Here is a 24,982-nt window from a genome sequence, read left to right as displayed (position 1 = left end):
GTGTGAGTGCCTGGAGGCGGTTGGAGAATGGATGGCAGCTAACAGATTGAGGTTGAATCCTGACAAGACAGAAGTACTGTTTTGGGGGGGGTCAGGGGGTGGGCGGGGGTGGGGGACTCCCTGGTCCTGAATGGGGTAACTGTGCCCCTGAAGGACCAGGTGCGCAGCCTGGGAGTCATTCTGGACTCACAGCTGTCCATGGAGGCGCAGGTCAAATCTGTGTCCAGGGCAGCTGTTTACCAGCTCCACTTGGTACACGGACTGAGACCCACCCTGCCCGCAGACTGTCTCGCCAGAGTGGTGCATGCTCTGGATATCTCCCGCTTGGACTACTGCAATGCGCTCTACGTGGGGCTACCTTTGAAGGTGACCTGGAAACTACAACTAATCCAGAACGCGGCAGCTAGACTGGTGACTGGGAGTGGCCGCCGAGACCACATAACACCAGTCTTGAAAGACCTACATTGGCTCCCAGTACGTTTCTGAGCACAATTCAAAATGTTGGTGCTGACCTTTAAAGCCCTAAACGGCCTCGGTCCAGTATACCTGAAGGAGCGTCTCCACCCCCATCATTCAGCCCGGACACTGAGGTCCAGCACCGAGGGCCTTCTGGTGGTTCCCTTACTGCGAGAAGCCAAGTTACAGGGAACCAGGCAGAGGGCCTTCTCGGTGGTGGCACCTGCCCTGTGGAATGCCCTCCCACCAGATGTCAAAGAGAACAACAACTACCAGACTTTTAGAAGACATCTGAAGGCAGCCCTGTTTAGGGAAGCTTTTAATGTTTGATGTATTACTGTATTTTAATATTTTTTTGGAAGCCACCCAGAGTGGCTGGGGAAGCCCAGCCAGATGGGTGGGGTATAAATAATAAATTATTATTATTATTATTATTATTATTATTATTATTATTATCATCATCATCTGGAGTGAGCACCTCACTGAGGATCAGCTGGAGGGAAGAGGCTCCTGAATCCGCAGTCCATACTGCCTCTTGCCCAATTCAATCTGTTACGGGTGCCACATACGTAAAACCCACTCTGCATTTGTAAGAAATTGATCGCTTAGCGTGGCAACACCTAAACTCTGGAACTCCCCGCCTATTGACACCCAGCAGACGCCTTCCCTGAGTTCTTTTCGGCACTGGCTAAAACCATATTTTGTTTAGACAACCCCATCCAGACACGAAGAATGTTGATGGATGTTTTGATCTCATCTGAGGAGCATCCCTTTATGCCAGCGCCTAGGAAAGGATGGAAAGAGGGGCTTACTTTTGCAGATAGGGACCTTGTTGCTCCACAAGCCATCCTTCATGCACTCGATCTGGAACGTCTCGCTCTCCACGCCATCCTGCAAAGAAGCAACGAGGGAGCGTTGTGGAAGAGGGAGAAGTAAAATGCAACTGCTATGAAGGCTTCCTGATCACACCTCTGGAGCATAGCTGTCAACCGTCCCTTATTTGGCGGGAAAGTCCCTTATCCCAGCGCCGTGTCCTGCTGCTGTCCCTTATTGATGATGTCCCTTAAATTTCCCAGGTTTCAAAGGAAGCAGCTCCTCTCCCTCCCTCCCTGCCAGCCAGGGAGGAGGGAGGCTCCAACTGTGTTGCTTGGCTGCGTTGCTCACCCAATAAGGAGTCTAAGAACGACTGAGGGGTGGAGCTTGCATGCCTTGTGCCGATCAAATCGGCCGCGTTGCCTGGGGAGTCGCCTTTGCTCAGCGCTTCCCAGCAGAGAGGTGACGGTGGTTTTCCTTGCTGTATCCCCTTTGCCTGGTTGCTGTGCTGTGGGAACCACCGCTTGAGGCTTCGTTTGGCTGCTGGCTGGGATTTCTGTCTTTGGCTCGGTGGGGCTCAGAAGTTGAACATACCAGTGCTCTGAAAATCCCTTATTTTGGCTGCTGATCCCTTATTTTTGAGGCTGCGGGTCCCTTATTTTCAAATCTGTAAGTTGACAGCTATGCTCTGGAGGGAGCACCCTCAAGAAACTAAGCCTGAAGGATCTGGGGATGTTTAGCCTGGAAAAGAGGGGACTGAAAGGAGATAGGAAAGCCATCTTCAAATCTCCAAAGGGCTGTCCCATGGAAGACGGAACAAGCTCGTTTTCTCCTGCTCCGGAAGATAGGACTCGAACCCATGGCTTCAGGTCACAAGATAGGAGATTTCAACTAAATATCAGGAAGAACTTTCTGACAATAAGAGCTGTTTGACAGTGGAACAGACTCTCTTGGGAGGTTGTGGACTCTCCTTCCTTGGAGGTTTTTAAGCAGAGATTGGATGGCCATCTGTCATGGATGCTTGAGCTGAGATTCTTGCATTGCACAGGGTTGGACTAGATGTCCCTTGGGGGTCCCACAGAATTCTATGATTTTGTGAAATCTAAACACCCTGTTAAAAAATCAGGATGAAATCAGGACGAATGCTCCTTGTCAGTTATTTCCCAGCTGCGATTCGAAATAGATAGTAATAAAAACGAACTAGTCAAAAGCAATAATTAAAATATATGAGAAAAAATTAGAAGCTGTAATTAAAAAGCAGCTTCCAATTGTTGTATAACTGCCCTGTAAACAAATGCTTAATAAAGGCTGAATGTAATCTGACCTCCATGCGGCGTTGTGCAAACTAATCAGGGTGGTTGGTCAATAAACAGGTCCTCTAGACAACCCCTCTAGGTTTTTGTGTTTAAAAAACCCTGCCTTTCCTCCAGTTCATAGTCCAAAGAGGCTAATGACCAAAAATGCAAAACAAGATGTTTTAAGCAAGAAGGTATAGCATTGAAGTAGGGACGCAGGTGGCGCTGTGGGTTAAACCACAGAGCCTAGGACTTGCCGATCAGAAGGTCGGCGGTTCGAATCCCTGCGACGGGGTGAGCTCCCGTCGCTCGGTCTCTGCTCCTGCCAACCTAGCAGTTCGAAAGCACGTCAAAGTCAAGTAGATAAATAGGCACCGCTCCAGCGGGAAGGTAAGCGGTGTTTCCGTGTGCTGCTCTGGTTCGCCAGAAGCGGCTTAGTCATGCTGGCCACATGACCCAGAAGCTGTATGCCGGCTCCCTCGGCCAGTAAAGCAAGATGAGCGCCGCAACCCCAGAGTCAGTCACAACTGGACCTAATGGTCAGGGGTCCCTTTACCTTTTTATAGCATTGAAAGTGGAACAATGGAAGTTTTCATATGTTGAGTGAGACCATTGGTCCACCTAACTGATACTGTCTGCACTGGTTGGCAGCAGTCCTTCAGGGTTTCAGCGTGGGTCTTTCCAGCCCTACTGATGATACCAGGAATCAAACCTGAGACATTCTCCATGAAAAGCAGATGCTCTATCACTGGGCAACGCCCCTTTCCAACTGGTTAATTTTGGGACAAACGAGGCAAATGTGACGGAGCCCTCAGCTGGGCTCCCAGTAGCATACTCTCCAGCATTCCACTGGAGTAAACTGGGACGCATGTCTTTGGGTGCTGTTCTCTTGCAAGAGTCAGCAGTTGTGTTTTTTGGTGCCGTGAGACAGCATGGCAACTCCAATCCTGAAAGACCTTCATTGGCTCCCAGTACGTTTCCGAGCACAATTCAAAGTGTTGGTGCTGACCTTTAAAGCCCTAAACAGCCTTGGTCCAGTATACCTGAAGGAACGTCTCCACCCCCATCGTTCTGCCTGGACACTGAGGTCCAGCGCCAAGGGTCTTCTGGCAGTTCCCTCATTGCGAGAAGTAAAAATACAGGGAACAGAGGGCCTTCTCGGTGGTGGCGCCCACCCTGTGGAACGCCCTGCCGCCAGATGTCAAGGAAATAAACAACTACCTGACTTTTAGAAGACATCTGAAGGCAGCCCTGTTTAGGGAAGTTTTTAATGCTTGAAGTTTTATCGTGTTTTTAATATTCTATTGGGAGCTGCCCACAGTGGCTGGGGAAACCCAGCCACATGGGCGGGGAATGAATGAATGAATACATAAATATATAATGGTACTGCTGAAAGCTCATCCTCCTCCCTAACCTCAGCAGCGCTGGAAGGGGGAAACAGGACATTCCAGGATCCAGTCATAAGCCGGAATGCCTTCTGTAATTCTAGGATGTACAAGGGAACATGCTCTAAGTGCCGCCACAGCCCCCCCCCCCAAGTACCTTTAGGATGTTGTATCCGGTGTTGCAGCTGACGACCACCTGGTCCTTGAAGGTGTAGGTGGCCTGGGAGGGCTCGATCTTGCCGTGGGGAGGAGGCTCCACAAGTGGGCAGGGGTCCCCTGTGGGGCGCAGGCAGGCAGAGAGAAAGAAAAGGGAGGAGCCCCCAGGTGATGATCGACGTAACAGCATCCGTAACATTTTGGAAATGAAATAAACTATGCAACTTAAGACCATTTAGCTGCCCATATGTGCCCACACGAACCACTTCAATTGGAGGAACTGTCCCTACTGCAGGTGTCAAGTATTGCCTGTTTTGCATTGGTAAGAACTCAAGTCGTTTAGTGAAGCAATGCCTACATTTTGGAACTCCTTGCTGATTGATATCAAGCAGGTGCTTTCATTGTACTCTTTTCGGTGCCTCATCAAAAATATATTTATTTTTTGTTTAGACAAGCCTACCCAGATGTTTAGAAAGGTCCTCTGAGTCTTAATCTGCTTTTAGCCTGTTGGTATTTTAACTTTGGAAAATTACAGTGGTACCTCGGGTTACATACGCTTCAGGTTACAGACTCTGCTAACCTAGGAATAGCACCTCAGGTTAGGAACTTTGCTTCAGGATGAGAACAGAAATCGTGCTCTGGTGGCGCAGCAGCAGCAGCAGCAGGAGGCCCCATTAGCTAAAGTGGTGCTTCAGGTTAAGAACAGTTTCAGGTTAAGAATGGACCTCCAGAACGAATTAAGTACTTAACCCGAGGTACCACTGTATCTAGATAAAAGTCTTGGTTTGGTTAAAAAAAAGGGGGGGGGAGATAATAAGTTTTGTATTTTTCTCTATAAACCTTAATAAAATTTAAATAATAATAATAATAATTTTTATTTATACCCCACCCTCCCTGGACAGAGCCGGGCTCAGGTCGGCTAACACCAATAAAATCACAGTAAAAAACATAAAAGGGAAAATAAATTAAAATACAGGTTAAAATGCAATTTAAGAGCTATTAAGCCATTTAGAAATAAATAATGAAATAAATCTGGAGGGCATCATTCTCCCACAGGAGGCCACCAACTCAGACGGCTTAAAAAGAGAATTAGACAGCTCAGAAATGGAAAGAAGATAAAGTCCCGACCAGAGAAGAATGGCAGATTAAGTTGATGGATTTTGCCGAAATGGCTAAAATGACAGAAGTCAGGAAGACCAAATTCTGAATAAGGAGTGGGGAATTTCTTTAAATAATTTATCTTAAAAACCATTGTAAGCAGTTAAAATCATTAGTAGTACTGGAATAGCACTTGTAGTTTAATGGTGGATTTTGGATAAAATGGAGATGTAAAAGATTTGGATTGTTATAAAAGATGCAGGAGGAAATGACTAACATTAGGACCCACAAAGGGGAGGAAGGAAGTCCAGGAGATTCCGTGGAATTTTGTTGTTATGACGTGTGTTGGATATGTGATTGTAAAACTTAAATTTGAAAAACCAAATAAATAAATTTATTTTAAAAAGAGAGCGCGGATAGGCTTAAAGAGCATCATGTTGCAGCAGTCTGCTCTAGAAAGATTCAGCTGCAATGTTAAGCTGCTCTAGAAGAAGCAGCTGCAATGTTAAGCTGCTCTAGAAGACGCAGCTGCAATGTTAAGCTGCTCTGGAAGATTCAGCTGCAATGTTAAGCGGCTCTAGAAGATTCAGCTGCAATGTTAAGCTGCTCTAGAAGATGCATGTTTGCACAAATTGCTTTCCTGGATTAGACGAAGGTTCATTGTGTCCTGACCTAAATGGGCAATGATTGGCTAGATAGGGACGTGAGAAATACACATGCCGATTTCAAGGCAAGAAAGGATAAAGGAGAAGGTGCTGGAAGGAGCCAACAGAAATGTGATTCCTGGTGGAGCAAGAAACAGCCCCTCCTGTAGGGCTGCCAGCTCTTGAGTTTAAAACTTTTTCTGGTATCTGATGATAGGGGTGGGACAGAACGAGCTGAACCTGCCTAATTCACACTTTCCGAAACACAGCAAATCCTATGAAATCCAGGCCTTTCTGAATTCTGCAATGCCGTTCCCCATCCCAAATAATGCCTACAAAATAGACATAGAATCATAGAATCATAGAATCATAGAGTTGGAAGAGACCACAAGGGCCATCGAGTCCAACCCCCTGCCAAGCAGGAAACACCATCAGAGCACTCCTGACATATGGTTGTCAAGCCTCTGCTTAAAGACCTCCAAAGAAGGAGACTCCACCACACTCCTTGGCAGCAAATTCCACTGTCAAACAGCTCTTACTGTCAGGAAGTTCTTCCTAATGTTTAGGTGGAATCTTCTTTCTTGTAGTTTGGATCCATTGCTCCGTGTCCGCTTCTCTGGAGCAGCAGAAAACAACCTTTCTCCCTCCTCTATGTGACATCCTTTTATATATTTGAACATGGCTATCATATCACCCCTTAACCTCCTCTTCTCCAGGCTAAACATGCCCAGCTCCCTTAGCCGTTCCTCATAAGGCATCGTTTCCAGGCCTTTGACCATTTTGGTTGCCCTCCTCTGGACACGTTCCAGTTTGTCAGTGTCCTTCTTGAACTGTGGTGCCCAGAACTGGACACAGTACTCCAGGTGAGGTCTGACCAGAGCAGAATACAGTGGCACTATTACTTCCCTTGATCTAGATGCTATACTCCTATTGATGCAGCCCAGAATGCATTGGCTTTTTTAGCTGCCGCATCATACTGTTGGCTCATGTCAAGTTTGTGGTCAACCAAGACTCCTAGATCCTTTTCACATGTACTGCTCTCAAGCCAGGTGTCACCCATCTTGTATTTGTGCCTCTCATTTTTTTTGCCCAAGTGCAATACTTTACATTTCTCCCTGTTAAAATTCATCTTGTTTGTTTTGGCCCAGTTCTCTAATCTGTCAAGGTCGTTTTGAAGTGTGATCCTGTCCTCTCGGGTGTTAGCCACCCCTCCCAGTTTGGTGTCATCTGCAAATTTGATCAGGATGCCCTTGAGTCCATCATCCAAGTCGTTGATAAAGATGTTGAATAAGACCGGGCCCAAAAGCAGCTCCAATGTTAAGCTGCTCCGGAAGATTCAGCTGCAATGTTAAGCACTGTAGAGGGAGCAACTGCGGTTCCTGCACTGGAAGGGGTTGGACAAGGAACCCTGCAATTCTGTGATTCTGTGAAAGTGCGCAAATGTTTCTGGAGAGGAAAAGAACAACTCCTGTCCTCTTGGACCGAAAATGTAGAGTTCTGTGCCCTTTTCACTGGTGCATCCAAACCACTCTCTGTGACTCAGCTCAAGGAGGAAATGGAATAATTGCTTCTTGATTTCTCAGCATGGAAAAGCTGAGAGGTGCAGCAGCGACCATCTGCCAAAGGATCAATGGGCAGGAACCAGAACAGAAGTGTGGTGCTTCTAAGCCGCTGGGAGCAAGCCCGGCTGAACACAGAGGGGCTTCCTTTTGAGTAAAGGTAGTTCTTAAAGAAATGGGAGTGCCTGATCACCTCATCTGTCTCTTGAGAAATCTCTATGTGGGACAAGAAGCTACAGTTAGAACTGGATATGGAACAACTGATTGGTTCAAAATTGGGAAAGGAGTACGACAAGGCTGTATATTGTCTCCCTGCTTATTTAACTTATATGCAGAATTCATCATGCGAAAGGCTGGGCTGGATGAATCCCAAGCTGGAGTTAAGATCGCCGGAAGAAATATCAACAACCTCAGATATGCAGATGACACAACCTTGATGGCAGAAAGTGAGGAGGAATTAAAGAACCTCTTAATGAGGGTGAAAGAGGAGAGCCCTAAATATGGTTTGAAGCTCAACATCAAAAACACGAAGATCATGGCCACTGGTCCCATCACCTCCTGGCAAATAGAAGGGGAAGAAATGGAGGCAGTGAGAGATTTTACTTTCTTGGGCTCCATGATCACTGCAGTTGGTGACAGCAGTCACGAAATTAAAAGACGTTTCTTGGGAGAAAAGCAATGACAAACCTAGACAGCATCTTAAAAAGCAGAGACATCATAGGTCCATATAGTTAAAGCCATGGTTTTCTCAGTAGTGATGTATGGAAGTGAGAGCTGGACCATAAAGAAGGCTGATTGCCGAAGAATGGATGCTTTTGAATTATGGTGCTGGAGGAGACTCTTGAGAGTCCCATGGGCTGCAAGAAGATCAAACCTCTCCATTCTGAAGGAAATCAGCCCTGAGTGCTCACTGGAAGGACAGATCCTGAAGCTGAGACTCCAGTGCTTTGGCCACCTCATGAGAAGAGAAGACTCCCTGGAAAAGACCCTGAAGTTGGGAAAGATGGAGGGCACAAGGAGAAGGGGATGACAGAGGATGAGATGGTGGGGCAGTGTTCTTGAAGCTACCAGCATGAGTTTGACCAAACTGCGGGAGGCAGTGGAAGACAGGAGTGCCCGTCGTGCTCTGGTCCAGGGGGTCACAAAGAGTCGGACACGACTAAACAACTAAACAACAACAACAACGTTGCAGAAAGGTGGAATGTTGGAGACCTTGTTGTGGTGCCATTTGAGAATAAATATGGGGCCTCAGGTGGCAAAATTGTGCTTCTCTTGGAGTGAAATGCTTGGCTTGGCATCTCACCAAGAACTTGATGTCTCAGACACAGGTTATAAGAGATCAGGATCCCCTGCACATTCCACACAACATGCAATTATTCACAGAAAGCAATTAATTTAATGAATTTGAGACACAATTATAACATGCGGTGTATGTTTATATTTAAAAATAGCAGTGTTGTTTATTCATAACAGGGAATTTATCCATCTATCTCCTTCTTTCAACACACATTATCCATTTTATTATTCCATTTAGAAGCCATTTTTCCAAATTGTTAGGCAATTGAATTGGATGTTTGAGTTAAGCTGTCAAGCTGCATTTTTTAAATTTTTTTTTGTATAGCTGTGCCCAGTAGCTATTATATTATTGGGTTCTTTCTGCAAATAATTGCATGTTGTGTAAAATTTACACTTTCCTTGGTGGTCCTGACATTTTACAATCTGCGCTGGTGGTGAGTGGTCGGGAATTATCCCTCTGTGTTTGATTCAGGCAACTGATGCTCAGCCAGACCATAATTTGATGCAGATTTGAGTGGGCAAACACAACAGAAGGACGAGGCTGATGAGCAACCAACATCTTGATTTTAGTGGGCATGCAGTTTAATGAGCTTCAATAAAATAAAATAAAATAAATAAATGCATTTTCATTTGGAAAGTTTGGCCCCCCATGCAGTATTTATTTGGAGATAAAGTGCCAGAAGATGTATTGAAAGAGTGGCTGGGGAAACCCAGCCCAATGGGTGGGGTATAAATAAATAAATTATTATTATTATTATTATTATTATTATTATTATTATTATTACTTGCATGCAAGCTTAAGGTCCCACCTGGACCATACATTGAAAGTAGTATCATACTGCTTTAAACCCATGGTTCTCAAAGGGTGTGCAGTGGCAGGAGAGAATGGAAAGTGTGAAAAGGATGTTACTTTTTTTTCTGTATGCCACAACAGCTGCAAGAATATTGCTAGCGAAGAATTGGAAGAAACAAGATTTACCAGCTATCGAAGAAGGGCAGGTGAAGATGGACTACAGTCATACCTCGAGTTGAATGTGCTTCAGGTTGAGCATGTTTGGGTTGCGCTCCGCAGTGACCCAGAAGTGACGGAACGCGTTACTTCCGGGTTTTGCCGCTTGCGCAAGCGCAGACGTGCAAAATGATGTCACGCGCATGCGCGGAAGCGGTGAAACGCGACCCGCGCATGTGCAGACACGCCGTTGTGTCTTACGTTCTGTTCGGGATGCGAACGGGGCTCCGGAACAGATCCCGTTCGCATCCCGAGGTACCACTGTATATGGAACTCGCCAAACTGACTGGGAGACTCCAAGACCAGAGAGAAGAGACGGTGGAAGAAGATTGGAATAAGTTTAAGGAATATTTGAAAAAAAATGTTAATATTTAAATCTTAGAATAGCTTTGGAAGTGGATTTAGGCTGTAGGGTTAGAAGTAGAAGATAGTGTATTTTAAAATAGTATTATTTGTAAGTGATAAAATGTGAAGATTTTTATGGTTAAAGTAAGTGTGGTAAAAATAAATGGTTAGAAATTATGATATATGTAAACTGCTAAAGATGAGGTAAAATGAAAATCAGTTAGTGGGGACTTGGGGAAGCCCACCTAACAATGTTTAGAATAAAATAAGGATAAGACAAGAATCTGTTTGTATTGTTTGTTTTTCTGTTTGTGTTGTTTATTTGTGTTATAAAATGAAGAAATTTTTAAAAGAAAAAAAAAGAGAATGGCAAGTGTGGCTGGAAGATTGAAGGATAAACAAAGAAATATGAAAGATCGGAAAAGACAAAGGCTTCTTTGTGTTGATGAGGAGATGAGAGTTTGTTTGCCTCAAATTAGATCTGTTATAAATGAGATACCCCTGCAAAAGCAAGCTCACACTTCTCACTGGGTTTGCATACATACTTAAGGTATAGTTTATAATTATATTTAGGGAATCATTGAAGTAGCTGCATTGCTTTATACTTTCGGGATGTCCCATGATTATATCATAAGGCAGTTGTGTTCTATGGTATAAATCAAGCACTGCTAGGAGCTTTCCCTTTTTATTTTATAATAATAATAATTTATTATTTCTACCCCGCCCATCTGGCTGGGTTTCCCCAGCCACTCTGGGTGGCTTTCAACGGAACATTAAAAACAGAATAAAACTTCAAACATTTAAAACTTCCCTAAACCGGGCTGCCTTCAGATGTCTTCTAAAAGTCAGATACTTGTTTATTTCCTTGACATCTGGTGGCAGGGCGTTCCACAGGCTGGGCGCCACCACCGAGAAGGCCCTCTGCCTGGTTCCAATGTTATTTTCCAATGTATTTCTTATCAATAAAAAAATCCAGTGTGGCGTGAGCAAATTTTTATTCTGCAAGTGTGGCTCAGAGAAAAAAGTTTGAGAACCACTGCTTTAAACGCTCTTGGCTGCACCCAATGGTGTAAAAAGTATAAAGATAGAGGTAATCTACATTAGACACAACAACTTAGAAGGAATAAAAATTTTGAGGTCTTAGAACAAAGGAAGGAAGTCAATATGTTTATATGTATGTAATGACTAGATTAGAAGGATGGTGTCGTTTTAATTTGTGGATGTGTGTTTTTGTTTTTTGTGTTCTTTTTTCTTTTGTGTTTTTTTGTTTTGCTTGTTTGTACCTAATGGTCAGGGGTCCCTTTACCTTTTACTGTTTTATTTTGGATTCAGTGTTTGTAATTTTTGCATATATATATATATAATCTCAGGATCTGAGCACACGAGTCCTCTGGTAGAGTCTGGTCTGTGTGGGGACTAAGAGCCTCTCAGCATCCTGAACGGACTACAGTATCCATGATTCTCTGGGAGTGGGATGCTGCTGGTCTAAATGTATAGAACAGGTGGGGGCTAAGGAGCGTCGCCTGGGGGAAGATTACCTATTGCCGTGTAGGACAGCTTCCACCCTCCATTCTCTCCAGAGTTGTCACTGTGGAACAATATTTGAATGCTGTTGCTCTTCGTTTCGATGCGTCCTGGCGATTTCTCTCCACAGAAAGGCCCAAACTCCTGACGCCCGGCTTTGATCTGTCAGGAAAAACAGTCAAAGGAGGAGCAGAGAAAAGGCGAGACCATCATTTGTGCCTGGCTGAAATCAGGCAAGTCGAATGCAACCGTACTGTACTTAAAACACAAGGGTGTGTGTGTGTGTGTGTGTGTGTGTGTGTGATTTCTCCCTGGCCTCCTGGTATTTTCCAGTCGCTGTGGAACTCAAGCCAGATCAGCTTGCTGCTGTGCTCACCTTGATGTAGTCATATGGGCAGGTGACCTCCGGGTGGTCTTCAATGTCAAAGTTATCGTTGAACTCCAACGTAATGAAGAAACCCTCTTCCAGCTCAATGCGGTACAAGCAATCGGAGCTTTTGGGGTAGGAATTGGGGAAGTCTGGGCTGTTGATCACCCCATTCCTCTGAGTGAAGAGGTTGTCGCTGCACTCCACTGCAAGGGAGACAAGGGTCAACACACTGTTAGAATATTCCGTTCCACCTTAAGGGACAGGCATGAGACTGTTGTATGTCACGTGTCTGTTTACACTCCAGCACAGTTTGCTGGGAACTTCCGTTTGTGTATAGCTTTTGCTTATGCTGCTTGCTTTGGACATGAAGGGGGAGAAGACATGTTTTTCCTTTTGTCCTGATGTACGCTGAATAAACTGCTTGTAAATATGCTCAGCACAGCCTCTCCCTGCCACTTCTGTTGTGCAGCGTTATTTACTCTGTTAAGTGAGTGTGCCCAGCTTCTGAAGGCTTCTGAAACTCGGGTCGCAGTTTCATGCTGATCCAAGGACTAGAGATCGGCTGGCACACCGGCTGGTGGGCTGGGGCCTGCTGGGGGCCTGCCAATTGCCTCCGATTCCTTGGCTTGCGTCCCAGCACACACAACACCTTTGCTACGTTGTGTCTGCCGGGGTCAGTATTGCCATGGCCAATGGTCTGACTCCACAAAAGGCCACTTCTTCCCATGTTTCTAGGGGACGAGCAGTAATAGCTCAGGGGCTAAGTGGATGCAGGAGAGATCCTGGTTCAACCTCGTGACACAAGGTCCTGGTAGCAAAACTGGTGGAGAAACAACATGAGTTGGGGTAGAAATCTGTAGTGAGGCAGCAGCTTCAGTGGCAGAGGTGGGAGGGGCAGAGGATTGGGATGTGGGTGAACCCGCATTGGTCGCCGCAATCCCATGGTTCTAATTGCACCTGCCAAGCCTCTGCATTTGGCCTGTAAGGCCATTTTGGGCAAACCACCCCAACTGTCAGGGACCGTGTTGAGGAGGGCTGCACTGAGGAGGAATGGTGGGAACTCCCCCTGCTCCTGATGAGGATCCTGAATCTTCCCAGGAGCAGTGGGACAGTATAGATTTGGAACAGTGGTTTGCAGAGGGACATAGTTCAGAAGGCAGAAGTTGGGAAGAACTGGGAGGGAGAGAGAGAGAGTTAACAGACTCTCATTTGCTGGAAAGCATCCATCTGCTCAGCCCAAGGTCATGGCGAGCAGGTCAGGTAACAGAACAGAAAGCAAAGTGGTTGCGAGTTCAGGTTGCAAGACATGGAAGTGACGGGGGGTGGGTGGGGTGAAATCCTTAATTGGGAGCATCTTCATCCTAGGAATGGATGCTTTGTTCTCCCTCTGTGATCACTAAAATTTCTAACTGGTAAGAGACTCCTTTTGCTTTGTTCTGCTTCTCTACTGCCAAAGGGGGGTGCGCAGAGGAAGCCTGACACCAACCTGACAGTCACCCCAATTAATATAATCTATTATTTTGAATCCATGCACTAAGTGCTAAGCTTGGAACTAAAGCACCTATTAAGGGACACGGGTGGTGCTGTGGTCTAAACCACAGAGCCTAGGACTTGCTGATCAGAAGGTCGGCGGTTCGAATCCCCGCGACAGGGTGAGCTCCCGTTGCTCGGTCCCAGCTCCTGCCAACCTAGCAGTTCAAAAGCACATAAAAGTGCAAGTAGATAAATAGGTACCGCTCCGGCGGGAAGGTAAATGGCGTTTCCGTGCGCTGCTCTGGTTCGCCAGAAGCAGCTTAGTTATGCTGGCCACATGGCCCGGAACAAACGCCGGCTCCCTCGGCCAGTAAAGCGAGATGAGCGCCGCAACCCCAGAGTTGTCCACGACTGGACCTAACGGTCAGGGGTACCTCTACCTTTTTTAAGCACCTATTCCCCACTCCTGCTCTCGAGTTTTAGAGCAACCAGCCCAGTTCACTCCCAGTATTGTGATACGGGCAATACCTTTGCAAGTCCTGTTGTCAGAGTGGAGGATGTAGCCAAACCGGCAGGAGCAGTAGTACCCGCCAATATAGTTGTGGCAGTGGTGGTCACAGGCCAGCTCTTCATCGCTCTTCTCCAGGCACTCATCGATATCTGTTATAGAACAGGAGGGAGCGGCAGACTCGTAAAGCAAACCCTTTAGGATTCTGCGGTTTTCGAACTCGGCACCGTCGCCAGGCAAAAGATCTATATGGACCCCAGGTTGTGCTTACTTTGAAAGTTTGTGGGAGGTAACTTCAGTTGGCCAAGATACGAATGCCTCATTTGCTAACAGCTTCCCGTTCAGTCGCCTCTCAAGGCTAGAAGGCTAGGTGCTGGTTTTGACCTTTAAAGCCCTATGCGGCCTAGGACCCACGTACCTACGGGACCGCCTCTCCTGGTATGCCCTGTGGAGGACCTTAGGGTCCACAAATGACAACATTTTGGAGGTCTCAAGTCACAAGGTGGTTAGATTGGTCTCAACTAGGGCCAGGGCCTTTTCAGTACTGGCCCTGACTTGGTGGAACGCTCTGTCACAAGAGACCAGGGCCCTGCGGGACTTGACATCTTTCCGCAGGACCTGCAAGACAGAGCTGCTCCACCTGGCCTTTGGTTTGGACTCGGTCTGACCCTTAGTTTTCCCTTCCCTTATGGCCTTGATCTATGTGCTACTTTTAAAATGAGGCTGCATTTTAAATTGTATTTTAACCTTTATTTTAAATTGGTTCCCCCCCATTATGTTTTTATTGTAATTTTACTGGTGTTAGCTGCCCTGAGCCCGGGGAGGGCGGGGTATAAATGAAATTTATTATTGCTATTATTATAGAAGGATGCTTCTGTGTACTCTACAACAAACTGGTTTTTAAAAGCCTTATTTGTAGCCAAACCAGAGAAATTGGCCCACCAACTCTGGGCTCTCAGAGGGGAAGCGGATCCGCTGGACTTTGCATCTGCCTGGTGGTTTATTGTAGCTAATTTAATGACATGGTTGCACAGATGGCAAATTCCATCCAAATACTATTTCATATGGCGCCGTTTTTTTATTGTATGATTTTTTGGCTCAGCTGCTTATTTCTTATCTTGGAATGATGCCATAATACTTGGAACGATCCTCTTTTGTGAAGTTTATCTTCCCATTCTCCTTTATATCATCATTTTAATTATTAAATTTGTATGCCACCCTCCATCCACGGATCTCAGGGTGGTTCACACACCCGAAAATTCCAACATAAAAACACAAAATACATGATGAACACAAGAACGAAAAAGACAAACCAATAACCGCCCCCCAAAACACACTCATTGTCTTAAACCTCTTTATCTTATACCTGACCATGCTAATTCTTTTTTCTCTTTTGTTGAATTATTGGAATGCTATGTGAGTCTTGTTTGCTACACATTTACTAAAGCAAACACTCAGTTTCCCTCCCATTTTGACCTGGCTGCTATCCTTTATGACGTGGCTTCTGCAACGTCAAGGCTTGGCTACTGCAACATACTGTATTGGTGACTGCCCCTGGAGACTGTCCAGAGGCTTCAGCGTGTGTGTAAGTCACTGAAACAAATAAAAGCAATTTCATTTTTTTAAAAACCCATCCAAGTGCAAGAAATACTATTTACCGGGGGACAAACAAACCTTTCAATTAGAGTTTCTTTAGCACCACACTTTTTGCCAGCATATAGTCCACTGGGTTTTAGACTGCTTTGTTGTGGGTTTTAGTTGTGTAGTACCGTATTTTTTGCTCTATAAGACTCACTTTTCCCCTCCTAAAAAGTAAGGGGAAATGTGTGTGCATCTTATGGAGCGAATGCAGGCTGCACAGCTATCCCAGAAGCCAGAACAGCAAGAGGGATTGCTGCTTTCACTGCGCAGCGATCCCTCTTGCTGTTCTGGCTTCTGAGATTCAGAATATTTTTTTTCTTGTTTTCCTCCTCCAAAAACTAGGTGCGTCTTATGGTCTGGTGCGTCTTATAGAGCGAAAAATATGGCATTTAAAAAACACACACACTTTTGATGTATTTTAGCTGTTGTCAACTGCAGATACTTTGGAGTCCAGTGGCCTGGGCAACCCACATTGTGGCCAAGCGGTTACTCACCCACGGCTGTGTAATGGGCGTCAAAACCTGTGAAACGTTCCTCATTGGAGAAGTCCGATCGGAAAGTGAGGCTCATGAAAGACCCCGGGGAGACAATGGCCTGCTGCCCCGGGGTCTGCTCTGTGTCCGTGGCTTCTCTCCCGCAGAAATTTGCCAGGACTTGGTCCTCAGACTCCACCTGTTCCAAGCCCAACAGGAAAGAAAAAGAACCATCAGCTTGAAGGTGGTGGAAATATATTGTTGCAGCAATGCCAGCAGATACTGTACATGCATTTCCCGATCTGGGCTTTGCAGAACAAGAAGAGGAAATAAAGGTATTATATTGTTTTTGCACTGTCTGTTGCAGCAACATGCCTTTCCAGACCTGGGTTTTCCACAAGAAGAAGAGGAAATAAGGGTGAAGCTACTGCAGGTGATGCCGCCAGTAAGATTCACAGTCAAAACCAAGTAGTTTGTGGAGGAAGAAGGGGTGTGTGTGTATAATAATAATAATAATAATAATAATAATAATAATGATGCTTCAGAGTGTCTTACAAATCCACAAAATGCAAAATATTTTTTTTTTTAATAATATTTTTTATTGCTTTTTTTCCAAAGTCAAAATCCATCGTCAATTTACACAACAAAAGCAGTTTTACAAAGAAAAAGAAAAAGTTAGAAAGAAGAAAATTCACTTTTCCACATCTTTTTTCATAATCAACTGGACTTCCCCAGATCTTCCATCCCTGCATTCTTTACAATAAAAGAATATTATACAGCAAATTAATACCTTGTTTCATATGTTTTTGTACTTTCATCTATTTATATATTCTAAATTTAAACTTTTCACCGTCATAACTTAATTTCAATCATTTTCAAATCTCAATACTGAAGCATGTTTTTCTCAAAACTTAGCAAATTCTCAACTTTCATATAGCTTATAATGTTTTTGTAGATAGTCCTTAAATTTTTTCCAATCCTCTTCCACTGCCTCTTCTCCCAGGTCTCGGATTCTGCCCGTCATTTCGGCTAATTCCATATAGTCCATCAGTTGCGTGTGCCACTCTTCCAGTGTGGGTAACTCCTGTGCCTTCCAATATTTAGCTATAAGAATTCTTGCTGCTGTAGTTGCATATAAAAAGAAAGTTCTATCTTTCTTTAACACTCTCTGGCCCACAATGCCCAGGAGGAAGGCCTCTGGTTTCTTGTTAAAGGTATACCTAAATACCTTTTTCAACTCATTATAAATCATTTCCCAAAAGGCCTTCACCCTCGGGCATGTCCACCAGAGGTGAAAAAATGTTCCTTCAGCCTCCTTACATTTCCAACATTTATTGTCTGACAAATGGTATATCTTTGCGAGTTTGACTGGGGTCATGTACCACCTGTACATCATTTTCATAATGTTTTCTTTTAAGGCACTACATGCCGTAAATTTCATACCGGTGGTCCATAACCTTTCCCAGTCTTCAAACATAATGTTGTATCCAATATCTTGTGCCCATTTTATCATGGCTGATTTAACCATCTCATCTTGAGTATTCCATTTAAGCAACAAGTTGTACATTCTTGAAAGCACTTTCGTCTTAGGTTCAAGTAATTCCAACTCTAATTCTGATTTTTCCACCTGGAAACCAATTTTTTTGTCCTTTTTGAAGATCTCTAAAATTTGGGCGTAATGCAACCAGTCTCGCACCTTTCCTTTCAATTTTTCAAAACTCTGCAACCTCCAAGTGTCACCCTCTCTTTCTATTATTTCACAATATTTTGCCCAGCCACCCCCCATATTAAGTATTTTTGTGGCCTTAGCCTCCATCGGTGATAACCACCTCGGAGTCTTGTTTTCAAGTAAGTCCTTGTATTTTGTCCAGACAGTGAACAAAGATTTCCTGACAATATGGTTTTTAAACATCTTATGAGACTTCACCTTGTCGTACCACAAATATGCATGCCACCCAAAAGCATTGTTAAACCCTTCCAGATCTAGGACATCAGTGTTTTCTAACAAAAGCCAATCTTTCATCCAGCAGAAGGATGCAGCTTCATAATACAACCTTAAGTCCGGCAGGGCAAATTCCCCTCTTTCCTTTGCATCTGTTAGTATTTTAAATTTTATTCTGGGCTTTTTGCCCTGCCAGACAAACTTCATAATGTCCCTCTGCCACTTTCCAAAACACTCCACTCTGTCCACGATCTGCAGGGCCTGAAACAGAAACAGCATTCTTGGCAATACATTCATCTTAACTGCAGCAATTCTTCCCAACAAGGAAAGTTTCAATCTTGACCAAATTTCTAAGTCCTTTTTGATTTCAGACCAGCATTTTACATAATTGTCTTTAAATAGATTCAAATTTTTCCCGGTCAAATTAACCCCCAGATATTTCACTTTTTTAACCACATTTAATTCTGTTTCCTTTTGAAACCCATCTATTTCTGAAGGTGTCAAGTTTTTTGCCAAGACCTTAGTTTTTTGTTTGTTTAACCTAAATCCCGCCACCCGACCAAACTCAGAAATTAGTTCTAAAGCTCTTTTTGTGCTGGATTCTGGCTCCTGTAATGTCAAAACCAAATCATCTGCGAAAGCCTTCAGTTTATATTGTTTTCCTCCGACCTGTATTCCTTCCACCTGCTGGTCCTTCCTAATCAAGTTAAGCAACACCTCCAGGACAGAAATAAATAGCAAGGGTGATAAGGGGCACCCCTGTCGTGTTCCTTTTTCAATTTTAAACTCCTCTGTCACCACATTATTTACTATCAATTTAGCTTTTTGCTCTGAATAGATTGCTTCAATACCATTTTGGAACGCCCTTCCCACTCCCATCCCTTCCAAATTTTTCTTCATAAACTTCCAAGATATATTATCAAAGGCCTTCTCCGCATCTATAAAAATCAAAGCTGCTTTTGTATTCAAATTTGTCTGCAATAACTCCAAAACATCAACAATATTCCTGGTGTTGTCAGACAAATGCCTGCCAGGGAGAAAGCCTGCTTGGTCTTTATGAATTACTTCTTTTAAAACTTTTTTCAGTCTGTTTGCCAAGATATCAGCAAAAATTTTATAATCCACGTTTAGGAGTGAGATGGGACGGTAGTTCTTAAGTTGAGTCTTTTCAGATTCCAATTTTGGTATCAAAGTGATGAATGCCTCTTTCCACGATTCTGGTGCCCCCTTCCCTTCCATAATTTGGTTACATACCTCCATTAATGGTTGAGCCAAATATTCCTTCAATGTCTTATAATATTTGGAGGTAAGTCCATCTGGGCCTGGGGATTTGCCCAATTGCATGTTCTGAATGGCACTTTCAATTTCCTGTTGTGATATTTTATAATTCAGGGCTGTTTGTTTATCTTGTGTAAGTTTTTGCAGGCCATGACTTTTTAAGAATTTATTTATCTCCATCTCCACTTGGGGTCCTTGAGTGTACAATTTTTTAAAATATCTCTGGAAGCACTTTCTAATTTCTTCTGGTTTCTGAATACATTCTCCTTCAACCTCTAGATTGGTAACAAAGTTCAATTTTTGTCTCTTTTTCAGCTGCCATGCCAGCAGCTTCCCACATTTATTAGCCGATTCGAATGATCTTTGTTTCATCTGTTTAATTTTCCATTCAATTTCTTGATTTGTCAGTTTCACATATTGTGCTTGATGGAATTTTATTTCTCTTAAAACCTCTTTTGATTTTGGATTAAGTCTCAACTTTTTCTCTCCGTCTCTTATCTTCTCCAAAATCTTGTCCTTTTTACCATTCCTGAGTTTTTTCTTAATAGTATTCTGTTGTATCAGGAACCCTCTCATAACAGCTTTACTCGCGTCCCAGATTGTTTTCTTTTCCACCGAAGTGTTCAAATTTATCTCAAAATAATCTTTCATCGTTTTTTGGGCCTTCTTCACAATCTCCTGATCTCTAAACAAGGAGTCATTCATTCTCCATCTGAAGGATCCAGCTGGTGTAAGTCTTAAGTCTATTTTCAAAGCATTATGGTCGGAGCAAGTTTTGGGGCAGATCTCTATTTTTTTAGTCTTAGGAGCCAGTCCTCTAGATGTCCAAATTTGGTCGATTCTTGTCCAGGATAGGTGGGCCTCAGAAAAGAATGTTCCCTCTTTACCTAGAGGGTTCTTTGTCCTCCAAATATCAATCAAGTCCATATTGTCTGTAAGTTCAAAAAAAGTCTTTGGTAGTCTGCCATCTTTAGTCAAATTTTGATTTTGTGACTTATCCATATGCGTGGAGACAACCCCATTCATATCTCCCATCAGAATGATGTTAGTATAGTCAATATAGTCCAGCATTATCTCATGCAGCTTCTTATAAAATTCCGATTTCCCCTCGTTTGGTGCATAAATTCCTACTATCAGAAATTTTTCTCCTTGTGATTGTATTTCAATCGCCAAAATTCTTCCTTGTTCGTCTTTAAACACAAATTTTGGTGCTAGGCTCTCCTTTGCATATATCACAACTCCTCTTTTTTTGACTTTATCTAGTGATGTAAATTCTTGGCCTAGTCTCTTGTTGGTTAGTACTCTTCTATGGAGCCTAGTTACATGAGTTTCTTGAAGACAGATGACGTCTAATTGTTCTTTCCTCAATATATGAAAAATTCTCTTCCTTTTCTCGGGGGAATTTGCACCATTAATATTCCAACTAAAAAGCTGCAAAGACATCCTGGATCAATTTGTCAACCGATGGGGTTGTCTCCCTTGTCGTCTATATCCAGAGGTGGATCTGGTTTTGCACCAGGCGTAGGGGGTGGCCAAGTACCTATTGTTCCCTTCCGAAGGTCCTCCCCGTAGTCGTTTAGGAACTTTTCTTGCTCCTCTGCTGTTCTAATTTTTACCTTCTTCCCTTTCACACTGAAAGATAGTCCTTGAGGGAATTCCCACCTGTATCGGATTGAGTTGTTTCTCAACAAGCTTGCCAGATCTTTATATGTAGTTCTTAAATCCAACAACTGTTTTGGTATATCTCTAAAGATTTCTGCTGTCTTTCCCTGTATCACCAATGGATTTTTAAAATGTAGGCCGAGTATGTTCTCTTTTTCTTGCTTGTATCTCAAAATGATCAAGCAGTCTCTTGGTTTGTCCTTCTTGGCCACTCTTCCCAGTCTAAAGGCGGTGACGATTTTAAAATCCTTCTCTTCTGCCAAGCCCCAGAACTTGGATATTTCTGCTGTCAAATAGCCAATCAAGTCTTCTTTTTCTAATTCTGGGATATTTCTAAGCCTAAGATTGCTTTCCCTGTTTTTCAATTCTGCCATGGACAGATACGCTTGCTGTTCAGTAACCTGTCTGCTCAGTGGTCTTACTTCCCCTCTAAGTTCCTCTATCCTTTTTTTATTTAGGTCTGCTTTTGTACTTGCTTCCTCGGCTAATTTTCGATTTTCTGTTATACTTTTTTCAAAATTTCCTATTGCCTGTGTATTTTGGGCAACTTGGTCTGTCAATCTGTTTATTGTAGCTGTCACCTGGTCAAATTTGGTCGCTTGTTCATCTGCTTTCTTGTTTAATGCCGCCAGCTGGTCCAATATTTCTTTAGAAATAGGGTCTAGCCCTCCTGCAGCCATATCCCCAAAAGCTGGCTGTTTAGATTGGCCTTCTTGTAGACCTGTCACAATTGGAACAGATGATCTACGTAGCTGCACAGGCAGAGTTGATTGCAACAGTTCAGTTTGTTTTGCTTTCTTAGCAGCCCTTGTTTTTGCTGCACCACTCATTCCACAGCTGTCCAAGTTTCAAGGTCAAATTGTAAATCCCATGGGAAAAGCAATCCAGAAAATAAACATCCGAGCACAAAAAATTCCAAGACAGCCAGCAGTTCTCAGAGACAAATAGTTCCACAATCCAGCAGGGGGAGCTCCCCAGAAATTAGGGGGAAGGATAGAAATTTTCCACCATTAAGTTCCCAAATAAAAAATTAAATAAAAACCAAAACAAGGGAGAGAACCCTCTGGATTCACTTTAAACTGCAGAAATAAAAGTTCTTTACAAAGGTGCACACAACAGTTCCTTTCTTATAATTTACAAAGTAGCCCAATGTAACTTTATACCTCATACACAGTTGCCGCTGTCTGATGTTACTTTGTATCCAGGCAGCCCGAGAGCTGAGTTCGTAACTTTATAATCCACAAAAGGTAGAGAGAAAAATCACAGTCTCTGTCCACTTATAATATGGTTTTAACTTTTCTTTAACTTTTAACCAATCAAGTCCGAATTTGCAGGGTATATTCCAACTTCTTTTAAGCTCCTTTCAACGCTTCCGTTTTAATAAAACTTTGCTTGATACTTTAAACAAAGACGGAAGACTGACTTCCTTTTTAGCGTCTCCCGCTTTCAGCCGAAATTTACAGATTTGAGTTCAAATAGAGTCTCAGATTTCTTACTCACGAGTAAGTTGTTTCAAAATCAAATGTTGAAGGAAGAAAGGTCAGCGCTCATCAGCAGCAGCCGCGCGGCTTCACTTCCGCGGAAAGAGCGATGGATTCACAGCACCGCTACCCCCTCCACGTTCCGGGGCCCCTTACGGAGTCCCTTCTTCGTTTCCGAGGTCGCTCCTGGTGCCCGCCGAATCCCACGGCCACGGGCTCACTCTACCCGTGGTTTTTCTGAATGGGTCGTCGCTGTGCCGCAGCGCACGACCCTTTTCCGCGGAGCCCCTCTTCAGCAGCTGAAGAGGACCGCCATTGCCGTTTCGCGCCGCCTCCGGAAGTTTCTCTTCAGATCGTATAAATGGTTTCTCTTCAGATCGTATAAATCTTTCGCCTTTTCACAAAATGCAAAATAAACTTGATTATCAATTAAAAACAAAATCGATAGAAAAAATACTATTGTTATTTATTATTGTTATTTTTTGAGTTTATATACCACCCTATACCCAGAGGGTTCACAGAAAAGATCACAACATATAAAATCAGAATAAAAACAGCAACTCAATAACACCCCCCCAAGAAAGAGCCACATTTTAAAAGGGTGTAGGATGTCCATCAGGTCAACCAAAGGCCTCCTGGTTAAAAAGGAACGTTTTTGCCTAGTGCCTAAAGGTGTATAATGAAGGCGCCAGGCGAGCTTCCCTGGGGAGAGCATTCCACAGATGGGGAGCCACTGCAGAGAAGGCCCCGTTCTCGTGTTGCCACCCTCTGGACCTTTCAAGGAGGAGGCACACGAAGGAGGGCATCAGATGATGATCTCAGGGACCAGGTAGGTTCATATGGAAAGAGGCAGTCCTTGAGGTACTGTGGTCCTGAGCCATACAATATACAATACAGTGCAAATACAATACAGTAAAACAAATACAAGCACAGGCTGTATGTGATCAAAGAAAGAGCATCTTTGCATAGCTCATAAATTGCGGAACTCGCTCCGACAAGAAGCAGCAGTGGCCACCAGCTTGGGTGGCTTTTAAACAGGATTGGGCAAATTTAGGGAGGAGGAAAGGGCTATCGATGGCTAACAGCCACAATTGCTCTGCTCTGATTTGACAGCTGAAAGCAGCAACGCTTCTGAACACCAGTTTTTGGAAGTGGCAGGAGGAAGAGACAGGACTCTTGTGCTAGGATCCTGTTTGCTGGTTTCCCATCAGGGCATCTGGATGGCTCATTGGTCTGATGCAACACTGGTCTGACATTCTTTTGTCTGTGTGTTCAGGTGTCATGCACGACATAGCAATGTTGAAACACAATTACAGTGGTATCTCTGGTTGCGAACGGGTTCTGTTCCGGAGGCCTGTTCGCAACATGAAAGGAACGCAACCCGCAGTGGCACGTGGGTTGTGATTCACTGCTTCTGCGCATGCGTGTGATGTCATTTTGTGCATCTGCGCATGCGCGAGCGGCGAAACCCGGAAGTAACCCTTTCCGGTACTTCCAGATCGTCGCAGGACGCAATCTGAAAAAACGTAACATGAAGCAAACGTAACATGAGGGATGACTGTATAAACCCACCTTCCTGAATGGATTTTTTTAAAAAAATAAAATTGCATTTCTGCATTTTGCACCTACATCCACCAGCAGTGAAACAGAGGCTCACGAGTGCCCAGATGGCGTGTGATGTGTGCCATGGAGCCTGAAACTTTCCCCAAAATTAGGCAGGCCTTTTCCAAATGGAACATATCCATTATCAAACCAATGTAGGGCTGTTGTCGCCGTATCTTCTCCTCTGATCTCCTACCCAACCCGCTTCCTGGAGTCTGAACATCGTTTGGAAACCAGGCTGGTCTGTAAGTCATGACAGAAGAGGGACGGAACCTCTTTTGCATTTTTGGGATGGCTTTCAAATCCTGCTTTCATACACAGCGATCGTTTTCAAAGCACTGCCAGCCACCCCGAACCCACAAGGCAAAACGCGCCCCAAGTCCAGCTAATCAATCACAGTCGGACCCTGCAGTTTCCTGGAAGGAAAGGATCCTCTCTGGGTAAGTTAAACAGCACCAAGGCCAATAACATGTGGGTGATCTGAAGCATAGCTTTTCCAAAAAGCAGACCCGTATTCTGAGACGCGCCAAGCCCACAGCCTTCCTAGGCTCTCTGCCACACCCTGCCCTTCCAGAAAGTATGTAAACCTTTTTGCCACAAGACTGGGAGAGCGAAATCCAAGTGTATTGTGGCACCAAAAGACCATGAAGTCATTCAGCCACTGGGAACTTTCCATCAGGTTGTCTTAATTATCACAGCGTAGGAACAGATGAAGACAAACGCTCTAAGGATGTAGGCAAAAATTGTTTCCACTCCGCTGGAATATTATCTTTAAAAATAGCTGCAAGGCAAGGAGCCGAGGGCTTGCAAAATAGTCGACGGAGACAATTCGGGGGGGGGAGGTGTATGTTGGAGGCCTCTTTATTACTGGGGGGGGGGAGACGCAGCTCATATTTCCCTGCTCAACCCCCTACCCTGCCATCTCCACTTGAAAGGGTCACAGGTAGATGAGCTGAGATTGCTTACGGGGCG

General features: G+C 44.1%; 1 protein-coding gene and 1 long non-coding RNA gene across 5 annotated transcripts in view; one reads left to right on the top strand and one right to left on the bottom strand.

The window, feature by feature from the left end:
* Nucleotides 1-24,982, bottom strand: part of MASP1 (MBL associated serine protease 1) — a 109,785-nt gene that overhangs the window by 46,587 nt on the left and 38,216 nt on the right. For all 4 annotated transcript variants that reach the window (XM_081007476.1, XM_081007473.1, XM_081007474.1 and 1 more), the window contains exons 3-8: nt 16,067-16,244; nt 13,952-14,083; nt 11,957-12,153; nt 11,595-11,742; nt 4,107-4,225; nt 1,269-1,347 (exon numbers count right to left, since the gene is read on the bottom strand). In XM_081007476.1, coding sequence (XP_080863602.1) covers nt 1,269-1,347; nt 4,107-4,225; nt 11,595-11,742; nt 11,957-12,153; nt 13,952-14,083; nt 16,067-16,244 — 853 coding nt within the window. The remainder of the gene's footprint in view (nt 1-1,268; nt 1,348-4,106; nt 4,226-11,594; nt 11,743-11,956; nt 12,154-13,951; nt 14,084-16,066; nt 16,245-24,982) is intronic.
* The window catches only part of LOC308478187, a 353,980-nt gene continuing 333,637 nt past the window's right edge, over nt 4,640-24,982 (top strand). Inside the window, exon 1 of the long non-coding RNA XR_013986894.1 lies at nt 4,640-4,667. This is a non-coding gene — a long non-coding RNA (uncharacterized lncRNA). The remainder of the gene's footprint in view (nt 4,668-24,982) is intronic.

This window comes from Podarcis pityusensis (assembly GCF_964106645.2).
Source record: "Podarcis pityusensis genome assembly, chromosome: 5".
Classification (NCBI taxonomy): domain Eukaryota; kingdom Metazoa; phylum Chordata; class Lepidosauria; order Squamata; family Lacertidae; genus Podarcis; species Podarcis pityusensis.
Note: the sequence above shows the minus strand (reverse complement) of the source record. Positions and strands in the feature narration are given on the sequence as shown.